General features: G+C 41.2%; 1 protein-coding gene and 1 long non-coding RNA gene across 47 annotated transcripts in view; one reads left to right on the top strand and one right to left on the bottom strand.

The window, feature by feature from the left end:
- Window positions 1–24,312, top strand: part of clasp1a (cytoplasmic linker associated protein 1a) — a 100,089-nt gene that overhangs the window by 43,950 nt on the left and 31,827 nt on the right. For 35 of the 46 annotated variants that reach the window (XM_037789222.1, XM_037789214.1, XM_037789223.1 and 32 more), the window contains 12 exons: window positions 11,500–11,640; window positions 11,871–11,944; window positions 12,370–12,462; window positions 12,584–12,729; window positions 14,203–14,338; window positions 14,522–14,592; window positions 15,600–15,659; window positions 16,216–16,293; window positions 16,947–17,114; window positions 18,606–18,652; window positions 19,964–20,134; window positions 21,940–21,963. In XM_037789222.1, coding sequence (XP_037645150.1) covers window positions 11,500–11,640; window positions 11,871–11,944; window positions 12,370–12,462; window positions 12,584–12,729; window positions 14,203–14,338; window positions 14,522–14,592; window positions 15,600–15,659; window positions 16,216–16,293; window positions 16,947–17,114; window positions 18,606–18,652; window positions 19,964–20,134; window positions 21,940–21,963 — 1,209 coding nt within the window. The remainder of the gene's footprint in view (window positions 1–11,499; window positions 11,641–11,870; window positions 11,945–12,369; window positions 12,463–12,583; window positions 12,730–14,202; window positions 14,339–14,521; window positions 14,593–15,599; window positions 15,660–16,215; window positions 16,294–16,946; window positions 17,115–18,605; window positions 18,653–19,963; window positions 20,135–21,939; window positions 21,964–24,312) is intronic. The other 11 variants (XM_037789200.1, XM_037789203.1, XM_037789192.1 and 8 more) reach the window with 1 other exon arrangement.
- On the bottom strand, window positions 1,010–23,851 carry LOC119499932. The gene is made up of 3 exons (XR_005209486.1): window positions 22,581–23,851; window positions 1,696–1,701; window positions 1,010–1,020 (listed from the first exon to the last, which is right to left on the bottom strand). It is a non-coding gene; the product is annotated as an uncharacterized LOC119499932 (long non-coding RNA).

The raw sequence follows: 24,312 nt of genomic DNA, 5'->3' as shown, positions 1-24,312 counted from the left end.
GTTCACATCTACTGTTTATCTCTGCTGCGTGTGTTCAGTGAATGCTGGTTGTTTTGCTGTACTGCAGCAGGAGTCTCTCCAGCACAGGACTATATAATGTTCCATGTCACGCTTCTTACGTATCTAACAGTCTGGTCTCCAGTCTCCTCTCAGTGCCTTGAGTGACAGCTTGCCTGAAGCATCCCAGCACATGTTTCATCTCGGTCCAGCTCTGGGAGAGTTAGTGTCAACGTGTGAACTGTTCCAAATGGCTGTCTGTAAGACAACGTAAGACAACGTAGTCGGGGGTATATAGCGCTTCGCGTGTCCTTCGGTCTGTCCTTCCATAGCACTCCTTGTGTCCTTCCGTCCGTCCTTCCGTCTGTTCGCGTGTCACACTTTTGTTTCCGGAGCAGAACTCAGAAACTATTGAACTTAGGAACTTCAAATTTGTTATGATGGTTGACAGTGTGGTCTAGTTGTGCCCTTTGGGGGTTACAAGTCCAGGGTGCCCAAGAAATTTTGGCCATAAACTGTGATATTTTTCGACTTCAATTTCATTTTCTGTAGCAGGCCTCGGAAACTATTTAACTTAAGACCTTCATATTTGGTATGATGGTTGACTGTGTGGTCTAGTTGTGCCCTTTGGGGGTTACAAGTCCAGGGTGGCCAACATTTTTGAAATTTTGGCCACCCTGGACTTGAGGAAGGTGAGCTAATAACAAGCTAGATTGTGCTCAGTAGACTAATTCCATTGGGTCCAAAAGGGCCAAACCTTTGGCCCTACTCTAGTAGGGGTCAAGCAGTGAGCGGGGGAATGTGAGCCATGCTCACTTTTGCCTTGTTTACACAATTTGTTATGCAATCCATTTATAAACCGGTTCATTTCTGATTACTTGTTGTTGAGTTACATTTGAATATTTTTGTCTTCTACTGCCTCCACAGCGGTCCTATAACGTGTAAGAAAAGTGCTTCACTGCCATTAGTTGGCATTACTTACTGGCATACAATAACAGTGTACTTCTTTTCCTCAAAATGCTTCTGAGTAGGTGAATATATATTTATCTACATGTTGTTGAACTTTTGGTGCAGGTGTTATGAGATCAGAGTAATCTTATTGCATTACTTTGCGAGTTGCAGCAGGGATGTTTGCAGAAAACTAAGATATTTTCTACCTGGACTCATTTAAATTGAACACCAGGAATCTGTTATAAGAATCTTTGCGCTGAGCTGTGTGGTCCTTACAGCAGGATTTTGTTGTAGCATTTTGATTACTCTCACAATGAATTGCTCTCATTGTAAGCCTCTTAGGATAATGCAATACAGCTAAACCCCCCCAAAAGTGCACAGATCTCAATCTGAAGATTCATTAGGTTAATTGGCCGATGCAGAGCACTGATGAGAGTATTTCTTTTATTACTCATTCATGCTGGTGTCAGTTGTACAGAAGGGAATTGAACGGTTAAATCAATAAATGCCAATCTGGGATAACATGCATTCTGCAATTTTATACTCTCAGTTGACTGTAGATAATTGCAGACATTCTTTCTGTATACAACAATATTGGGCGTGGAATCTGAAATAGACAAACAGTAGTAAGGAGCTGTATCAGGGCTAACTATTGGTCAGCATGCAGGGCATAGTGCTGGTTTGTGGTTCCACCAATGAGTATGTTCATTATCAATTCATCTACTGATTATTGTTTTGGTTAATCACTTAAAGCTGCAGTTGGTCATTTCTAGCAAATATGAAACAGTCACTATATCCTGACAGTAGTACATGAGACAGATAATCTGTGAAAATAATTCATGTTCCTCTGTGTCCTCCTCTGCTCCTAATGGCATCTGCAAGATTTCACCACACCCGAAGGAAAACAGCCAATCACAGAGAGCCGAGGAGTCTCTAACGCAGCTGTCAATCACTGCTTATGAACTCCAATCAAACGGTCAAACCTGACATCGCTTATCAAATATGAATCAATATTCTGCTACTGTAATGCCTATTTCTGTGAGAAGTGAGAAAGTTTGTGACCCGGCCGCCGTGTTGAAAACAGTCGAGCCCAAAAACCAAGCACCGCCCACTGGCCGGACACTGACAGTACACTACAAGATGAGGAGAGAAATAGCCATTACAGTAACAGAGTCTTGATTCATATTTGATCAGGGCTGCCTAGTTTGACAATTTGATCGGAGTTTACGAGTTTCATGAGCAGTGATTGACAGCTGCGTTAAGAGACAGCTCGACTCTGATTGGTTGTTTTCCTTTGGGCGTGGTGAAATCTTGCAAATGCCATTATGAGCGCAGAGGAACATGATTTTTTTCCCCACAGATTATCTGTCTCATGCACTACTGTCAGCATATAGTGAAAAAAATACCTTTTATCATATTTGCTCAGAGTTACCAACTGCAACTTTAATTGTTTGGTCTGTCACATGTCAGCATATCCCAAGTTCCCAGAGACCATGGTGACGTTATCAAATGATGATTAATTGATTATCCAAATTGCTGACAATTGTTAATTAATCGACTTATTGTTGCAGCTGTAGTTCCACTAAAAATAGCATCTGGTCATGATACTGTAACACATTTTTAGATTGAACCTTCCAATGTGTAGCTACTGACAGGTTTACCACCAACAACAGAGACAGCCTGCTCTGAACAGTATGCCTGATTTAGCTGCTTCTCTTATATAACTGACTGTTTATAAAAGGGCCTGCCAGTGTTGTCAGAGTTTCTATGTGTCTGTCTGGTTCTGTATGGGGACCATTTATAGCAGATCAATGCATAATGCAAACTGAAGCTCCAAATAGAGGCCGTATTTAGAAGCACAGAGAGGACGGTCGGCTAGCACTCTTTAAACGTGAAACTGTGAATATGGGAGGATTGTCGTAATCCTGGTACATCGGCCAATTGGTTCTCAGTTTCCTCAACACAATCACACAACGTCTTTGTAATTGGCTTAATCCCAGAGGCTTTGTGTGTGTGCATGAGCTGCCTTCAGCATCTTCAATTCCAGTTCTTTGCCGTTCCGTTAACATTGTGGACATCGCAAGTCCGTCTGTTCCCCAGAGTTCTGCTGGGATGAGCAGCAAACTAATTTTATCTTTCTGGCACTAACTAGATTCAAGTGGCACATCCCTCCAACCACTTAAAGGAATGCAGGTTGATATAATGATAAGACGTGATATCACATTGGATCAGTCTATAAAAAGAGAAATAACATGCATGTTCGGGCTCTGAAGGTGAAATTTGGTTCCCGGGATTATTAGACTGTCAAAACCCAATTCATGTGTCAGCTAGGCCCCGCTACTTATGGATTTGGGATGACACAAGCGCCACTGCGTAGGTGCTTGAACACTGTGTGTTTATGTAAGTGTGTGTGTGTGTGTAGTATTATATCTTGCACCATGAAGGAAATGGTTAACACCAGTGGGGGCTGAATCCTTTTTCTAAGGAAGCCCTTTGATCATCATCACATGCACGCACAGACACACACACACACACACACACACACACACACACACACACACACACACACACATGCCCTGCTTTGCGAAGAGCTTAATGTGTTTTCTTATGTGGGCTGCTGCATAGTGTGGAGGAGGCTCTGAAAAAAGCCTTTTCCCTACATTAGGTATTTTTTAAACTGTATTTTTTTGTGATGCATTCAGACAAAGAGGGAATACTTGGGAAATAGAAGACTCAAATAAATAAATGATATATATATATATATACATATATATATATATATATACACAGTAGTCTTAATCATATAATCACAGTAGTGATTTTATGTACTGCTAAAAGTGGTATATAAATGATGAACATGATGCTGGAACTACACTTCAATCCCAAATACTTTAAGATCAATTGATATTAAAGGATAAGGATTGATCTATTCAAATGTTTTCTTATTCAGCAAATGTCACGAAAAGACCAAAAACCAACAACATGATAGCCTCAAATAATCAATATATTGTTCGTTTTGGTCTTTCAAGGGATTTGGTGACAATAACAAAAATACAGACAACGTGCTAATGAATGCATTCATTATCAATCACCTCATAGCATAACTTGTCAAGTGTAAGGTATCGCTGAGATGCAGCTTGCTTTGATTTTAATAGTGAGTTCACAGTTGAGAGAGAGACACAAGACAAGAGTATAAACTGTGACCAGCGTACTGAATGATGTGATTGTCTTCCTCATGCTCTCTGCCAAGTGAAATGGGCCAGCGGCCCCTCTGTCCTAGTGACTCTGATGTTTAAAGGGAGCCTTTGAGGGGCACAATAAGAGGCCGCTGTAGCAGTGGCCCCTCTGCCAGGACTCAGGCCAGGGTTATCTATGCCAACTGCACTGAATATCTGTACTAGTCACTACAAAATACAGCCTCTGTGGCTGAGAGTTGGGGTGAGCAGGCTTAAAGGACCAGTTTGTAACAATTAGGGAGATCTATTGGCAGAAATGTAATATAACATTAATAAGTATGTTTTCTTTAGTGTATAATCACCTGATCATAAGAATGATTGTGTTTTTGTTAGCTAATGAATCGTTTATATCTACATACGGAGCGGGTCCTCTCCATGGAGTCCGCCATGTTGCACCGTTACTCGCTCCCGTCGCCGCCGCTCTCTGTCTTCACCGCTCACTTCACATGTACACACACTCTCTAGGCACTGGCTCTGCTCCAGATGGCACTAGAAAGGACCATTCGCGTTTTCGCGTCGGCCACCGTAGTTCTCCAACACGCTTGGCACACAGGAGAGGCTTCAGGTCGCTGCAATCTCCTCACCTCACCGTTAGATACCGCCAGATCCTACACAATGGACCTTTAAGTGCACATTTGTATATGTACACAAACTCTGTTTTTCTTTTCAGCTCTGTTCCTGTCCAGCTGTCTAGTAAATGTACTACGTACAGTTGATCACAACATAAACAAAAATACACGTGGATGATGGCGCAAGCTGAACGTAGAGGGGGGTGGAGGTCTGCGCTCTCCGAATGCCATTCTAGTTTGCTTTAAAAACAGTCTGGTAAAAAGCAGTAGACAGCCTGGAAAGAAATCCGCGGGGGTTAGTTGGTCTGAATAAGAGCCTGGTGGCCTTACATGGCCGCTGGGTAACAAGCCAGTCAATTCTCTGCTTCTGTTCCTCATTTCTTCAGCTGATTGTAGTGAAGTCTGAGTGGGACAGCCGGCTCATTGTCCTCAGAACAAGCCAGGCTACAATAATGTGTTTCTGTTCTGTCTGTGTGCTGTGAAAATATCACTCCCACAGTGAATGGCCTTTTTTACCCACACAGTGTATCTGAAACATTGCATTTTTCTCTGTTTTTTTTTTATCATTAATGAATTGAATTAATTGTGAATTGAATGTCATTGGGCTGTGGACTTCTAGGTCAGAGAAAACAATCTATTTGAAGACATTTGCTGAGGCTGTAGGAACAATATTTCTCTATGTTCGGACATTTTATAGACTATTAGACAAATTGCTTAATTTTAACATTTTATTTTGCAGTAAACAATAAAGAAATGAAAGCATTAGCTGTAACCATCGTTTCATCGGTGCTGCTGCTGAATATAGGACACCATATTCATAGTTGGCCGTGCTATTCTATCTATTCAATCAGCATTTTCTGACACAGATAAATGAATCAAAGCCTGCCTTCTGATATCTTTTGGCTGTTCAGAGAGGAACCGGATGAGTCATCAGTTGACTGATCAGCAAAATGTTCTTCCTACTGCATCTTGGTGATGAGCAAATAACATCCTAACAATACAAAACCCCTCATTAGCAGCAGCCACAGTATACAGTCAGAGCAAGCTCCTCCTCTGCCTGGCTGTCAAGAGAGCAAGAGCTCAGTTCCCCGGTAGATATCTGACAGACTTACAGCAGCAGTGGGTAGAAATGGAGCAAATATGATTCTAAAAAAGTTATTTTTATAAAACAATCACTATATCCTGTCAGTAGTGCATGTGACAGCTAATTTGAAAAAAATCTTGTGCCTCTGCAAGATTTAACAGAACGGAGGAAAGCAACCAATCAGAGCCGAGCTGGAGGCCTGCCATCTCTGAGCAGCTGTCAATCACTCGCAAACTCCGATCAAACAATCAAACTAGGCAGCGCTGATCAAATATGAATCAATATTCTGTTACTGTAATGTCTATTTCTCGCCTCAAATGTTTTCAGAAACATCTTGTAGTGTACTGTTTATCTGTAAAATGAGAAAGGTTAAAAAAATTTCAGCTACCTCCATTGATTGAACAGCCAATAGGAACGCTCTCTCTCTGTAATGACCTGTGATTGGCCAAAGTCTCCCGTAACGGGCTAGATTTTTTAAAGCCTGAAAACAGAGCCATGAGGAGGTGCAGAAGTCTAGTTTTCTCTCAGAGCACTTGAATTACAATATGCTGAAAGGTTATTATTGAATATTTGCCCAATAATGCCAAAAACATTCCGCCTACTGAAGCTTTAAATCCTGTCTGGATTAAACAGGTAGAGGCAAGCTCTCTGAGTCAACAAAACACATGTGGTTTAGTTGGTTGGTGTGGTAATGGTAGAAAATAAAATGAGAGCCAAAACAAGGGAAAGTACTGGTAAATGTTTGCGACCAGAAGCTTAATTTCCTGCCCTGTCAGCAGCCTCGCTATAGTTTGTCAGCAAAACAAGAAATCTTTGTTATGACATAACACTGGTCACCAGTCATATGTCTCTTATGTAACCCCTCAGGCTACAGGCTGAACCATAGGCCTGTGTGAAGGGCCGGAGGTTAAAAGGGGTAGAGGTGAAGACAGTGTGAGAGAGACCCCCCCCCCCTCCTCTGTCTCAGCCTCCCAGCTGTCAGCCAGCAAAGAACATTGAATAACTTTACTTTCCTGAACTTTCTCTTGCCTTTGGGCTTTTATCCTTTTTCTAAAAGAGTACAGCGAGGGGAGAGAAAATCCCTCCTATTATATAAATCTGTGGTTCAGAGACAGATTACTGGTGACTGTGCAGCTTCAGCAACTTTGAGTGCTTCAATGTGTTTCAGTGTATCCTGACACCTAGTGCACATAGAAAGTAGCACATCCTTCATTCCTGAAAAGGACCTAACCATGTACTGTTTGTGCATGTTGTTTTTAATGGTTTAAATAACACTGATATATCCCTCTATGCTCTGGCTGGGAATTTTCTCCAAAATAATGAATCATTATTTCTTATCCTTTAAAATTATATAGTTTTAAATTAAGCCCATTTCTCTTCTCTTTTACTAGTGTTTGTCTGTTTCTCCCATTGCCTTGCTGGACACATTCACTAACAATATAATATGCAGTGTTTCCATAGACTGTAAATAAGAAGTGGACATAGTCACTGTGACGTCACCCATTGGTTTATGGACTGCGGTTTTTGAAGCCTCGAGTTCAGTATTTTGGCCATCACCATCTTGTTTTTTTGCAACCAGAACTGACACGAGAGGGTGGAGCTAAGTACAACCAAACGCTGAATAAGACAGTGTTTGTGTGACAGTGCTGTTTTCAGGCGACCCAAAATGTTCTTTCAACCTGTCAATCACAAGGCAGCCACGCCCTAAAGCATACCCTGCTTTATGGTCTATTTGTCTATTACTAAATGAACATCATGCTGTATTGAAGAAGACTTAAAACTAGCGATTGAGACCATAAACTCATGTTTACAATGTTTACTGAGGTAATAAATCAAGTGAGAAGTAGGCTCATTTTCTCATAGACTTCTATACAATCTGAGGAGTCGCCCCCTGCTGGCCATTAGAAAGAATGCAAGTTTAAGGCACTTCAGCATTGGCTTCACTTTTAGTATTTCCCGCAGGATTTTGTGAGACTGTGGTGGGTGGACCTTGGACACTGTAGGGGGGTCTGGGCGCATGCTCCTCTTGAAGAAAATGTTGTATATTTTAAAATGAATTGCATCAATCTGGTGCACACTGAGAGCAAATTAAGATGCTATATCTATGAATAACTCTGTGCCCTTGTAAACAGCTTTGTACTCTAGTAACAAATTTCATCATAAACACATTGGTTGTATAGATATGAATGGTGATGACAGGGCAAAAAAGTCACACCCACAAAGCGTGGTTAACGAAACGGAGTCCGTGTTTCAAGATGGGTCGGGTAGATTGCCGACATTGCCGCAGACCGTCAGTCATGGCGGGAGCAGGAGAACTGTGGTGCTGCAAAGCTCACAGCCGAAGCCGTGGCCCGAGAGCCACCTTCACCCTGGGACTTTCCAGGCCGACTTAAAGGCACTCGTGATGGAGGAAATGCTCCCGGCAAGGGCAAGCCGAGTTGAATCCACAGGGCAGACTACGCTGACCCACCCACTGAGAAATGTAAAAAATTGCTTGGTTACATTATGAAACTGGCGGGTCTAGGTAATTAATGGGAAACACTGGGCTATATGAATACCAGCACACAGTCTTGAGGGGACAGCGTTTACATACACATTGGCCACAACATAACACTATGTCACTCACGTGTATGATAGCCTAGTAGCCTACAGAGTTGTAGCAATTTTAAGTTCATTTTTTGCGTCAATGTAGTGAACTACTTTTAGGCCTATTTGTCATGTATTTAGTAGTTTAGCCAAAAACAGACAATGATATCTTATTGTTTTATGTATAAATAGTTTCTTAATTGAATTTATTCAAAATATATGCCATATTGCCCACTCCTAAATGACAAAATGGGCCAAGAAAGATAGATTTATAGATTATGAAAGGCAGTTGGTTGGTGGTTCATTCTCCCTCTTGGTTGAATAAAGGTTAAATAAATAAATGAAATATCCACAGCTGCTCAAACAACAGACTGTGCTCGTGCTGTGCTTCTATAAAGTATGTGAAATGTGATGTTTTGCTAAAAAAGAACTCAACAAATAAGTTGAGACTGTGAATCATATCAGTTATCGATGCTGTTCGTGGGATCCTTTCCTCCCTGAGAGGATGTAGCCAACTGTAATATTGTCTGTCCTTCTCTGCCGTGCTTCCTGTGTATCTGTTTGTGTATCTGTTTGTGTCAGACTGCCCTGTGTCTGGAAGGAGGTGTAGTCAGTGTAGGAGTGTGACTGTTACAAGTCATGGTGGTCTCAGTAGTAAGCTGTCTTTCATTAAAAACTTGCAAAGGAGGCATCTCCTCTGCGTGCGTGCGTGCGTGCGTGCGTGCGTGCGTGCGTGCGTGCGTGCGTGCGTGCGTGCGTGCGTGCGTGCGTGCGTGCGTGGTCTGTTTTGCGTGTCTGTATGTGCACACGCGGGTTTCAATTGCTCATAGCATGTTGCATGCAGCTCTAATTGCTCCCCCGACACACAGATAAATGACCTCGACATTTGTGTCAGCGCTGGTGAGAACAGCTCCTCTGACAGCTCTAATCAATACTCTTCTCAGTGTGGCGTGCTGTGCTTTGTGTTAAGGTGCTCAAGCTATTAGCCTTTATGTACGTGTGGGAATCAGGCAGGGTGAGCTCAGATTTTTGGAGCGTTCGGATCTGGATAATATTTGTGTATGTATATACTGTATATATGCATTATACTGTGTATGTATAGACACAGTACATACATACACACATGTATATATTTATATGTATATATTTGTATATACAAATATACAGGGTTCAGTTTTAAAGCTAGAGTGAAGATCCTAGTATCACATGAAACTGGAAAACATAAGTAATCCATTGGTACCATTCTAACTTGTTGCGATGGAGGTTGAATAATGCTTGAAACTTACGCTACATTTTGGAGAGGAAAAACGGTCATGGACATTTTCAAAGTGGTCCAATGGATACCATGGGTACCTCTCTTTTACAGACATGACCACTTTATGATAATCACATGCAGTTTTGGGGCAAGTCATAGTCAAGTCAGCACACTGACACACTGACAGCTGTTGTTGACTGTTGGGCTGCAGTTTGACATGTTATGATTTGAGTATATTTTTTATGCTAAATGTAGTACCTGTGAGGGTTTCTGGACAATATTTGTCATTTTTTTGTGTTATTAACTGATTTCCAATAATAAATATATGCATACATTTGTTCACTCCCATGTTGATAAGAGTATTGATTACTTGACAAATCTCCCTTTAAGGTACATTTTGAACAGATAAAAAAAATCGATCTATCAGTCTATACACACACACACACATATATATATAACTGGCCTTGTTAGCTGGATATTTATAGGCTTGTGAGGCCAGCTTGTGGTTGTTGGTGTTGAGTGTTGAGTGTGTCTACTCGGTAAGCACAAAAAAGGTGATCTCACAACAATAGACCCCTCCCTCCTTTCACCAAGAGAGTCCCTACACAACAATAGACCCCTCCCTCCTTTCACCAAGAGAGTCCCTACAGTCCAACAGCATCACCACAACACACACTCTCACATCAACACACACACACTGAACTCTGAGAGGAAGGCTTTAGGGGTGGTTAGTCTGGCACTTTGTCAGAGCCCAGCGTGCAACAGAGGCAGATGCAGAGCACACACACACACACACACACGCATCCTGTCGACAGCTGCCTGGTGAAAAAGAGAGAGCGTGTTAGAGGGTGAGGCAGAGACATGCTTAAGAAGCTGATGTGCAAGAAAATCTGCGATCGTAAGAATGATGCATTTTTAAATCTCCTCTTTTCTCTCTCTCCGCTCTCTTCTTGCTTGCTGTTGCTCTCATGGATTTCTTGGTATTTTTGTCATCTCCTTTTTCAGTCATTGCTCTGAATTCTCTGGATGTACGTCTCTTTCCTGTCTCCACCTTTTAATCTCTCAACATGTTGCCTTTTTGTCCCTGGCTTCCACGTTTTTTTGTGGTGTCTGTCCGTCTGTGATAGATGTCATGCTCGTGGCTTCGCAGCGGGGATATTTAAGGAGCTGTGTTTTGTGTATCAGCCTGATCACTGTTCTGTGATCAATTGATGAAAGCAATGTTTATGTGCAGCTAAAAGGGGTGGGCTTCATTCCCTTTTAAATCAATTCTATTTATCTACATGTCCTCACAAATAGACAATGACCTAAGCTGCAAACATTCCCGTTGTTGCCATGCCGGCAAACCACCCAGCACCATCACATCTGCCCCGGGCTAATCCCTCATGTGAATGGTCACGTTGGGCAGGTGACAGGGGGCCGTGTATCCATGCATGGCTGCCACACCAGATTAAAGTCAGATGGATGGATAGATAAAGGCTGAATGAATACATATACACACACAAAACCTGACAGATTTGACTGCGTTGTACTCTTTCCCTGAGGCAGGCAGAGGTCAGACAACAGCAGAGATGACTCAGGGTCTGCTGTAGCACGCAGATTAATGAGAAGAGAAGGATGATGCCCTAATACTTACCAGGAAGAGAGCACCTCTGAGGGGAGCAATGTGTCTCTGAATGATGAGGGAATAATGATTTATTGATCCTTATGGGAAGCATCTCTCACACAGTCACTGAGACATCGCCTTTTTTTTTCACGGTTTCAAATGATGATGACAAATTTACAATGACAATTTCCTTTTTTCTGCCTCTGTCGTTGCAGATAAGAACTTTGAGGATGAAGACTCTGTGGATGGAGGCCGGTCCTCCTCCTCGTCATCATCCAAAGCACCCCCCAGTGGCAGGAGGACTGTAGTGAGCTCTGTTAGAAGACCCAGCTCAGCCACCACAACTAAGGCCACAAGTAAGGGAGGGGTTCAGTCCACACATCTGTACACAGCTCTAACACATTTACCCTTTCAGTGCTTTCAACATTAGTAATTGTGACAATGCTACAGCTGTAACTTTCCCTACTGTGAGTAATATGTCTAGTAATGTCTTGACGGGTATCAAATAAACACTTTTCTGCTGCTTAGATCGTTCTTTAGACAAGTTTAGAATCTCAGGTACAATACCTCTTTTTTTTTTTCAAAGGTAAAGAAGCAGCTGCCGGTGCTGTTGATGAAGAGGATTTCATCAAATCCTTTGAAGATGTGCCCTCAGTCCAGGTATGCTGAGCTATGTATTGTTTGGTATTGTTGGATAGTGTAAAATCCAGAGGTGGGAAGATGGCCGAGAGAGATGTGAAGATGTTCTCTAATTAGATTAGAGAAAGATTTACACTTCAGTAGTTGTCTGCTATATCTTTTAATGTGTTGCATCTCACTCCATGTCAAACCAGTATGTCATGGTAGGGCTCTGCCAGGACACAGCAGTGACAGCTGTAGTAATATTTTCTAATTTTTTTTGCTTTTTTGTTTCCCCTAATACCGCTATTAACTCTACTTATTATCTTATATTTTGTATGTAACTTGTATGGTGTGGACTATTACCAGCTGGCCTCTCTCAAATCTCAGCCTTTAAAGTACTGTTATATGCAGTATTGTAAAATAGCTCATTCTAATGTTATTATGTCTCCTATCTCTGTGTCCAGATCTACTCTAACAGAGATCTAGAGGACCAGCTGTCCAAGATCAGAGAAGTGCTGTCTGATGACAAACATGACTGGGAGCACCGAGTGGTAGCGGTAAGACTCCGAAACCAAATGCGTACACACACACACACACACACACACACACACACAGGGTGGAAGTGCATGATCCAGTGATGAAATACTGATTTATGTCTTTCTTCTTGTTCCTCTCCAGCTGAAGAAGGTTCGTTCTCTCATGCTGGCCGGGGCAACTGAGTATGAGGGTTTCCCTCAGCAGCTGCGTCTCCTGGAGGCCTCCCTCAAGATGTCAGCTAAAGACCTGCGCTCACAGGTGGTCCGCGAGGCCTGCATCACACTGGGGTAAGATCCCAAGTTGAGGAGGATGTACTGTCCCGCCCTGAATTTGAAATGTTTTTGGGACACATCAGTTAAGTACAATTTTACGGTAGCTTCAATGTGGTTACCTGTTAGAACTACCTGATAAATGACAAACAATCATAACAGAGCATATTTTCATCATGTGCACACGGTTTCAGACATCCGTCTTAAAGGGATATATTGGATTTTTTAAAGTGGGGTTGTATGAGGTTCTTATTCATAGTCAGTGTATTACCCACAGTACATGACGGTCGGCACGCCCCCAGTTTGGAGAAACAGACAGGAGTACCAACATGGAGGCGAAGCAATGTATTACTGTGGACGGGGGGCAGCAACAAAATTTATTTTAGACACCTAAAAGAAAGGCCCACCTAAAAAAATCAATATCAGTTTCAGTGTATGCTATATTTAGAATATTTACACTGCGTTACCTTGCTGTCAGACAGCCCTTTTCGACGGGTAACTGAAGCCGTTATATCATCTGTGCTCTCTTCAAAGCCACCAGACTCCACTGACAAAAACAGTAATTTTACCTCACAGAACACAGATTCTGAACTAACCCTTTAAAACACCGAAGTCACACAATAACACAACAAACTAACCAAACAAGGCAGCGGTAGACCGGCAGCAACCCCTGTGTTCTGCAAGGTAAAATTAGTGTTTCTGTCAAAGGAGTCTGGTGGCTTCGAAGAGAGCATAGATAACAGCTTCAGTCATTCAGTTTTCTTTTATGGATCGGCATCGGTTGCCTTGTCAGGGTAGTATTAATGGCTTTGATTGGCAGCAGTGATATTAACTCAAGTCTCTAACTGATTAGGCTACGCCATGCTAAAATGTTTTCTTTCCACATACTTGAGCTAATGAACATGAGCCCTGCTCGGGTATGAAACGAGCAGCGTGCTCTCCACCCAAAAACATCCGTCATCCAAGTTTTAATACAACCCTGATGAGGTGAAACAGAGCAGAGACGCACGAAAAGAGCAGCAGGTTGATGAAGTGATGGGAGCTACTGTACGTGGATCCTCTCATCCCTTGTAACGTCACCACCGCAGTTCGCCTTTCAATCCAGCACAAACATTCCCCAGCTGAGGCAGACCACATATTGAATTTCTCTTCAGTTTTTAAACCATTACAACCTAGATATATTTTACTTTTTCTGTCCGTCTCTCAATTTCTCTCTTTTGTGTTCTCTCCAAAAAGAGACGACTTCCCAACTGTCTTAATAATATTACATATGTTTTTCTCCAAGTAATTTTCTCACTCTTTGCATCTTACCCTTTAGTTAAAATGCAGAAAGTGAAATACACTTTTAGACATTACGGCATAATCATTGGAGGAGCTGTACTATTGACTTCATACCTGCCACAGTGCTCTTTGTGTTGTGAGAAAGAAGATCTGAGGAGGTGTTCACTTGTCTTTTAACACCATGTCCTTCCCTCGTCCTTCCTTTGTCAGACATTTGTCATCAATACTGGGTAACAAGTTTGACCACGGAGCGGAGAGCATCATGCCCACACTGCTGAACCTTGTGCCCAACAGTGCTAAAATCATGGCCACGTCTGGAGTGGCCGTCATCCGCCTCATCCTCAGGGTAAGGAGAGTTGATGGGGTTTCCTCAGGCACCCTGCAAATATTTCCATTCCTCTTCCCTGAGACGATACTTTTACAACGATGTCATGTATACCACCAGACCACACAGGCATCATTATGTAAGAATGAAAAGATAATTGTACCTAGAAATGGTGAAACCTTACTTCTTGGCTTTCTCTTCCAGCGCACACACTACCCACGTCTCATCCCCATCATCACCAGTAACTGCACCTGCAAATCAGTAGCAGTCAGACGGTAAGAGGACCTTAATACTGCTACTAAATGCAAATTTTATACCGTTACAGCAGGTCAAAAGTAAAAAGAATCATACTTTTTCTTAGATGATTTTCAAGAATGAGTAGAAAATCATTTACATCGAGCACTGATTTATTTTCCAATAAACTGTTGGAAATATACTATACTCTGACGGCATATAAGGGCCATTGTAAGTTAAAAATAAATAAATAAATAATCTCACAAAATATTCAATTTTTTTCTACTCATAAATTTACGACTTTAATCTCAGAAATTCTGAGTTTTTATTCTCCGAAGTCACAAATTTACAAGAAAAGAAATTCGAAAATTGTGTGGGTTTTTTTTGGTCAAAGAACCACATCGCTTCACTTCGCCAGGTTGGATCGACCTCATCAACCCTGAATTTTGTTGCTCCTGAAATAGTGCTATTAGGGTAAGGATGGCCTTTGAGCGAGGCGAAGTTCCTGAAAGATACATGTACGCATTTTCGTTCATGTTCTTTCTGTGTTCTTTTATGAACATAATGCTTTAAACAGTTTACCTTCATGTTAGACCTGTTGTACCTTTTATTTTGACAAAAAAAACACAATTTAAAAAAAAAAAAAATTCTTGTAATTTATCACTTTAATCTCAGAGAATATCAGAGTTTTTTTCCCCCTAAATTCTGTCTCAGAATATTACCCCCCTGCCCCGGCTCTTAATTTTTCACCTACAATAGCTGTAATACACCGTTGCACTATACAGTATATAATATGAATATATTCAAACTATATACTATTTTACATCTAGTTCTTTATTAGTTTCAAGAAACAATTCTATCTTTTATATTCTCCCCTCAAATCACAAACATGTTATGTTTTTTTATATTGCTTGTGTTGCACTTGCTTTAATTGACATGTCATATTTTGTGTATACAGTAAATGTTTTTTATAGTGGTGCTTTTGTTTGTAGTTTTTGTTCCCATGTTAAATATCCTATGTCATGGCATTGCTTTGTCCCGTTTCCAGACGCTGTTATGAGTTCCTAGACCTCATGCTACAAGAGTGGCACACCAATACACTGGAAAGGTCAGTTGTATCTCTTGAGTAGAAAAATATCAGTTAGTTCCTGCAAGACCACCAAAGCACTTGGCAAGTGTGCATGTAGTGTGTGTCTTATGGACACGGTGGTGTAACGTGTGTGTGTGTGTGTGTGGGCAGAGAAAAGTTAGAGTTTGTGTGTAGTTCTTCCTCCTCTCACATGTTGGCATTTGAGTTCCCTAACATTTGAGTTAGCTACGTGTTGGTTGGATGCCCCACTGATGAGGCCCATTAAATTGATGAGTCCTGAGAGAACCGTCATCATCAAGACCCCCAGCGATAAAGGCGACTTTCCATCACTGTAACCGTGACAACCGCAGCAGGGACTTTAAAAAGGGTGCGAAAAACCCCTGTGGGTGGCCACATTGCCTGTGAGCCACCAGAGGAATGAAACTGGAAGAGACAGAAAACAAGAAAGAAGAGAGATTTATACTCAGGACTTTTTTTTAGTTCAGCATTTGAGTCTATACTTCCTGGTTTTATCTTGACGTAGTCTTGGGTTAACTGCTTGTGTCCTCCTCACCATGTTCCCTTACTACCCCAGACATGTGGCTGTTCTGACTGAGACCATCAAAAAAGGCATACACGATGCTGACTCTGAGGCCAGATCCATTGCAAGAAAGTAAGTGTTGTCATTGCACCTAGTGTTAAGATATTTTAATTTAGTTTTAGTTTCAATCCCGTGTCAAATGTCCTTGTTAGTTTTTTTGCACTGTTTTTTTTAACTCTAGTTTTAGTTGACTAAAAATCTGGGCATTTTAGTCTTATCTTAGTCAAAGAAAACTGGAACTATTTGAGTAGTTTTAGTCTGAAAAACAGTTTTATACTCATCATCAGTTCAGTTTTATAATCATCATCTAGTAATCTAGCCAAAATATCACCTTGTTTCTTTGTTGTCATTGTTGTTGTCTTTAACTTGAGTTAGTAAGTTACTCTGAGTAACTTTTTTTTTTTAGGTTTTTAAACAACTTTTTAGTCTCATTGTTTTTTTCGTCAACAATATTGCATGTTGATATATGTAGTGTTTTAAAGGAGACTTTGCAACCGGCTTTGTATCATTGCAAAGTGGGTGGTATGTGCAAATTAATGATGTTTGGCGTCCCTCCATGTTGCCGGCGCTCAGAGCTCCCCGCTCATTTGCCGACGGACATCTCGTCATCGTCATTAACGCTGATTGCGCCGCAACAGACTTCTTCTTATTCCTATGGTGAACCTTGTTATGTCTATGTTTTATGTGTTCATATATCCTCTGCTTTTCCTTGCCCTCACCTAAAGGTGCTATTGGGGTTTCCATGGCCACTACAGCCGGGAGGCAGAGCATCTGTTCCAGGCGCTGGAGTCCACCTATCAGAAAGCCCTCCAGTCTCACCTGAAGAGCTCTGACAGCATCGTGTCTCTACCCCAGTCTGACCGCTCCTCCTCGTCCTCCCAGGAGAGTCTGAAGTAAGAACCAAGATGCCCTTCTAGTGTTGTGCTTTAGTTGTAGTGCTGAGATTACCCACTCTCTGGCTGCGGTCGAGAAGTCTTTTTTTTGCTGAGCGAGGTTCCTAACGGAGTGAAATGACCCGGAAGTGGCGGCCATGATAAGAACTGTTTGAATTCTCTAAATGTTGGTGCTTCGATGCTTCCTGGAGCATCCTTTATGAAAGGAAAGGAGATAATGCTGCTCCACAATTCATTGCGGCTGCAACATTTAAAGCGACTCACCATTCGGCTATTCATGAAAACAAACAATATACTTATCTTGCATTAATTTAACAATTATTTTCATACAGTCATATACTTCATTTTGTTTAACTTTATTTCTATTTATTTAGTTCGAACAAGTAACAAATAAGTAAAAACCAAAACAAGAATAGCAAACTGAAGTAGGAAGAAGTCCAGCCTACACACATAGTCCTACCCCTTCTCCATAGCTTGAAAATTAATTCAATATTTATATAAACTTGTTTGACTGGTAGCCTATATTCCTTTTTTTATTTCAATTCCAACCTTGGTAATAAAATAAAATTTCTCACCGGTTGTCCTCGTTAGGTAAAATAATCCTTTATTATCTGTTGATGTTCCAGCAGCAGAAAGACCGGCGATATCTCTCTTTCACTGTCACTGAAGGAGCTATTTAAGAACACACGATGCGAGCATGCGCCTTTTTATAGTCCATCTTTGGAACATTGTAGTTTCACCACGTCAGACCCGCGTCAATAACCTCCACCTTCGTCTCATCATAATTACGGAGTCTAGTGAAAGTACAGTCAGATTCTATTAACCATTAACACTGTGGTTGTCTTTTCCTAAGTCCTTCTGAATTCTCCTTCTCATCTTTCCTTGACCTCGTGACATTTTCCATCGAGGTCAAGGAAAAGTGGTTAGGAAAAGACATTACTTTTTGACCGCAGCCTCTGTTCTTCTGTGTTGTTCTGTCTCTTCCCTTCTGCCTTTTCCTGTATTCTCTGAACTTTTGCACATCTATTTTAATTGATCGGATCCACTATTCCTAATCTGAATTATTGAATATGATTGTAAAAACATTGGTAATTATTATCAGATTGCCAGCAGACGTGTGAGCGCTCTCACACACAGCCACCGGTGCACACACACTCTTAGATCGATTGCCATCATTTACCCAGTTTATAGATTCCCCCATGGAGCGTGTTGACTAATGACCTCATACTCAATCCGTCAGCACTGCAGTTGTTGTGGTCATCTGTGTGTGTGTGTGTTTGAGGGGTGAGCTAATTTGTTCCGTCTCACAGGAAGCTAATGTTTCCAATAAAACGAGTCCATACATTTCACATGAATAATTTCAAATGAATTGTTCTTATTCTTAGATACCATAACTGTCTAGTGGTGTCAGGTGCTCACTGGGTTGGAATGTGATACATGCATGTGTACATAAAGACTAAAATGTGTCCTGCTATTTCTATTTTTTTTCAGCCGGCCATTGTCTGTGAAGAGTGTCATCGGAGGGAGCATAACAAGGAGTAAGCCACTTTCTATCCCTTCATGTGTGGTTTTCCCTAGAAGTGCCAAGAATAGTGTATAAAGTAAGACAATGTGTGGTGATGTTGGTACGGAGAAAGCAGGAGAGAGCAGAGTAATGCTCCCTTGATCCAGACCTTGTATCCATACTGTCCCCTACAGCACTAATCTGTAGCTTAGTGGTTAAGATGAGATAAGATAAGAGAAAACTTTCCCGGGCTATTCACGTTACAGCAATATAAGAAACGAGCAAGGAAACAGATAAAGGACTATTTCAAGTAATAATGACAAAATAAGAAATCAAAGTAAATGATATTCAAAAGCTATACACGCAATATACATTTGAATATTTAGACCATATACATTTATGCATGTACTGTATATGCTAGGGCTGTCAAAGTTAACATGATAATAACACATTAACGCAAATTCATAACGCCACTAATTTCTTTCTGGCATCATATGAAACTAAACCTAAGGAATCCATTGGTACCAACCATGTCATACTAGCTTGGAGGGAAGGAGGGTAAATAACGCTCCAAAAGTTAGGCTAAATTTTGGCAAGGAAAGACTGGCATGGCCATTTTCAATGGGGTCCTTTGACCTCTGACCTCCAGATATGTGAATGACAATGGGTTCTATGGGTACCCACGAGTCTCCCCTTTACAGACATGCCCATTTTAAGATAATCACATGCAGTTTGGGGCAAGTCATAGTCAAGTCAGCACACTGACACACTGACAGCTGTTGTTGCCTGTTGGGCTGCAGTTTGCCATGTTATGATTTGAACATATTTTTTATGATCAATGCAGTACCTGTGAGGGTTTCTGGACAATATTTGTCATTGTTTTGTGTTTTTAATTGATTTCCAATGATAAATATTTACATACATTTGCATAATGCAGCATATTTGTCCACTCCCATGTTGATAAGGGTAATAAATACTTGACAAATCTCCCTTTAAGGTACATTTTGAACAGATAAAAATGTGATTAATTTACGATTAAACATGATTAACTGTGGACAATCACACGATTAATCGTGATTAAACATTTTAATCAATTGACAGCCCTACTATATGCACATGTGCATTTGTACATAGCTGTGCAAATGCACATGTGAAAAAATAATGAGTCTTAGGGCTTCACAGCTGACTATTGCTGATGTCACAGTACAGTCTGATGGCAGTGGGCTGTCTTACTCTTTGGTGGAAGTGAAAAGTAAAAAGTTCGATGGAGAGAGTTGGATGAAAGTGATGCGTTAAAATAAACAGCCTCTGTGACTGTATGCTTCTCATGTCTGTGCTGTTATAGGTAAGCTGGTGAGCACCAGGGTGTCGCCCTCATCTGGATCTCTCCAGCGTTCCCGTAGTGACATCGATGTAAACGCCGCCTCCAGCGCCAAGTCCCGTCTGTCCACCGTCCCTGCCTCCTCGCCATTCAGCTCTGCGGCTGCCCTTCCCCCAGGGTCCTACGCCTCATTAGGTAATCCATCAGTCATCTCCTTCTAACCTTCTAAAAGCAGATAAACAAGCCTCAGTACGGCAGTTTCACTCTGTTGTGAAGAAAGAACTCTTTCTGTCACTCAGCAAAAAACAGCACACGCTGAATTGTAAGTACAAACACAGTGTTCAGAGAATCGAAGCTGTCCAAGCAAATTGGAATCAAGATGAAAGGTTATACATCAGACCGGCACATACGGGTACTTTGCAAAAAGTCAAGGCCGTGCCCCCTTTTGGGGGAAAGAAAATCGAAGATCCCACAGACTTCAATGCAATTTGATGTATGTTTGGATTGTAATTTTGACATGATCTCTTGTTATACAAACATTTGTTTTATACACATGTCTAATAATTATTTTGCGACCTTGCCTGAACCTGAGCATTCGCAATACCTTAATAAATTAAGGTTGATCACCGCCATGTCCCTTCAGTCTTCCCCCATCCAACACAGTGTCTGGATATTGCCTATCCAGACATCTCTACATATTTGATTGAATCACGTTAGGCTAAGTGTTGTCTGTAAATAACCAACGTGTTAATAGCCAGCTGTTTGATCTATAGGTTGAGATTTAGTTGGAGACGACAGTCTGATGCTGCTATAAAGTTAATATATGACTGTATTACTGCATCAGCCTCACACTCAAGCTAACGTTAGCATCATTTAGCCATTTACCACACTGACAGTTAATATTAACGTATCGTATGGGCCTCAAACATCAGTGTGAAAGCCTCGGTAGACCTGCTACACAACAGCTTTTCATAATTTCCTCTCCTGTGACGGCGAGTTTCTTTTCCCCAAAACGGAGCGCAGCCTCGGCGATGATGCCATGCTGGTCTGGTCTATAGCTTGGAGCCATAAAGCCCCTCTGTTAGATCTTTTTTAGGACACGGCAGGGGAACAAATCGGAGATCGGCATTTTTGAATTTATTGTCGATGCAACCAACTACACAGCAACTCTTCAGCATAGTGTTATTACTAGTAACGGTTTGTTTAAAGTAGAAGTTTGGAGACATGTTTCAACTTCTTCTGTTTACTCTGTTACCGTCTATGAGGGACACGGGGTTGTTTTCCCCCAAAAGTGGGCGTGGTCACGCGAGCCTACTCTGGATGACGTATTGCCTATCTGATGTATGCTAAAGAAAGCTGTGAATTAAATAAGCTACAGCTTTGCTAACAGGATGCAGTGGTGCATCTGCAGAGATTTACTCAGGAATGAGCCACTATCTACAGTATTTTAGCAAAGCTTTGTTAACAAAGTCCTTTTTCAGAGGCCCACCCGAGCAGTTATTCTCAAAATCTCCCATCATCATGAAGTATTAAAACATTTTCCCCTGTAGTCACTGGCTTTCATGGGCCTGACTGGGGTTATTAATGACTACTGAGGTTGTAATTAGACTGTTCTGCCAGCAGGAACTGTTTAATTCTTACCCTGCTGCTTTTGACGAATCGATGTGATGAGGCTAAGTAGTGTGATGAAAACCCCCCGACATTTTTTAAGGATGTTTTCCCAACATTTTCAGTTAATGGGGGAATGTTTAAGCCATTCCCCACCAATAGATATGAAATTTACTGTAATCCTTTTGGTCAAACTTTTCTTCCCCCCCCCCACCCCCCCCCCTTGTTCTTCTCCAATGAGTCCCCGCCGCTTGGTAATGGCCATTACTAATGATGATGAGGTCCCTTGCTCACCCACTCACTCCTGTTCCTGCTTCAATTGCTACTAATGTCTTCCTCTATACCTCTCCTCCCACTCGCTGCTGCACTGCCTTTCTTAAATGCCCCAAAAGATGGCACTCCTGGTAAAAGTGATGGTAAGACTTGTGTCTGTGTCTGTGTGTGTGTGTGTGAGTGTGTAGTTGTGCAACATGCACAGAATACAAGAAAGTGAAGACGTATTGTATGAGTGTGCCTTTTTGTCAGCTGTCACGGGCTACACGTTTACATCCTCTCTTCATCTGTGCCCTCTTTTCCTCTCTTTATCCCCCAAGTGGTCGCCAGTTATGTGGAACTGCATGGACTGTCTGCATGGACTTTCTCCTCTTACTGTAATCCTAACAACTGTATCCATCAACTCTGTTACTTACACAGCGATCACGTCCAATGTTACTGGTTCATACTGTAGGGTTGTTTTTAAGTTGATAAAGGAGGTTGCTTTTTTTCTTTATTTCTTTCTTAGTTTTTTTCTTATTTCACAGAAATTGATGTGCCACTGTAACGGACGGTGCGCTGCAACGTTTCATGAACTAAATGGTTGCCAAATTTGACATCTTACCCAACTTTTAACTGTCTCTAGGGTTGCTAAATCTGAAGTCTTGGACTGTTCTGCTGTGTACACAATGTGGCATGAATTTAAAATCACACCATCTGTTTTGTGTTATATTGTAGGGTTTCATACTACAGATCCCTTTTTGTCTTGTCAGTCACCCACAAGTCAAATTCTATGGAAGCCCTGAGTGGCAAGTGAGAATTTTTTTTTCTGGTGATCTGTTTTCTAAGTCTGATCTAAATTGTTGTCTCTCCTGTTCATGACTTAAGAACAGGTGAAAAAAAAGGTTTCGCCAGGATAATCTTTATAATTTCCTTGATTTCTTTTTTTCTTCTTCTGTAAAAAAGGTGGGGGAAAAAGTTTTTTTTTTTATTTAAATTGTGAAAACAGTTGTTTTTTTTCACTTGCCTCTCAGAGCTTCCGTACTTATCGGCTTGTTGTCAATTTTTATGATCCGAGACTAAAGGATAAGCTTTTTGACTACTTTACTGGAGGGAAAAGGCTATGGAGTCAAGTATAATGCAAATGAAACCGAGAGGACCCCAGAGTAACAATTCCTCTCCACCTCAAAGTGACTTTTATTTTTAGCTTGCTGTGCAATTCTTGTTATCACACCATTCCAGGCACAACAAGCTACAGTAGATGCTCTAGGTCAGATGACCTTTGCCCCCAACTTATCATCAAATTCTCCAATGGACTCACTGGTTGTACCTCACGTTTTATAATGCCGCTTTGGAAGTAAGCGTGGAAAGAAAGTGTCATTTTTGGCCAGCACCAGTGTGATCTATATTAAACAAAAATCAAATGTCTCTCACTACAAATTGACTTTATTTATGTTAAAAGGGCTGTTGACACTTAGAAATCTTCAGAAGACATTTTTTTTTTTTGGATTGTATTATCAGATGTATTTCAGGTGGAGTTGTGTGGGGTTACGATGATGAAGTTGCTTGGTTAATATGACTTTAACAGCTTCAGACCCACTGCATGTTTAATGTAGCAATTCCAAAACGTGCTACATATTGATGTTACACATTTACAATAGAAACCAGTCTCTCAGTTTGGGGGAAAGGTTTCTGTCAATTTTATGTTGCTACCTTAAAGCCCAAAGCTAGCCTTTAGCTTGCAGCTAGCAGTATCATGGTTTGAGTTTAAAAGTTTTTTTTAGTAGCTAAAGTGCATATGTTTTTTTATTCATTATCAGAAGTCTAAATGTCAAAGTATTCCTCATGTTTGCAGGTTTTTCAAGCATAGCATATAGGCAGCTGCAAAGGATATTCAATGTTTGTCCATCTTTCTCCAGACCTGGGTCAAAAAAGTTTGCCAATATTTCTCATGGTTTCTTTAGCACATTAAGGCACACTTAAAACTTTATAAAAGTGTTAGGAAGTCAGACCAAAGTGGCTTAAAGAGTAGGAGGCAGACTAGGGAAACATTGTCCAGTTTCAAAAATGGTGTATTTATTTACAGTGCCACCTGTACACCTGTAACCAAATATATATCAACAAAAAAAAAAAAATTAAGTAATTCGGCTTAACTAAATACAACTCAACTCATGACAAATAACTTAGAGTAACCTAACGTGCACACATCTACACGCAGAGATCCTACCCCCGTACCAGCCCAAAAGCCACTGCTTATATAGTCTCCTCAATGATGAAGAGTCACTCTTCAGCAGGCGGTACCATGTTGCCAGGAAACCCAGACCCTTCTCTGAGAAGTGTTAACTAATTTTAGTGGGTACTTCTCACTAAAATCAGTAGAACAACACTCTTCACACATTCATTTATCACATACATTTGTCATCATAGTTAATCTGATAATAATACATCACAAAATTACTTTTCCCAAATGAACCTTCCACCCCTTACTTGGTCTGCTCCGGTGACATCATGTG

This window comes from Sebastes umbrosus, chromosome 13 (assembly GCF_015220745.1).
Source record: "Sebastes umbrosus isolate fSebUmb1 chromosome 13, fSebUmb1.pri, whole genome shotgun sequence".
Taxonomy (NCBI): Eukaryota; Metazoa; Chordata; class Actinopteri; order Perciformes; family Sebastidae; genus Sebastes; species Sebastes umbrosus.
This window is presented reverse-complemented; position numbering and strand designations above follow the sequence as displayed.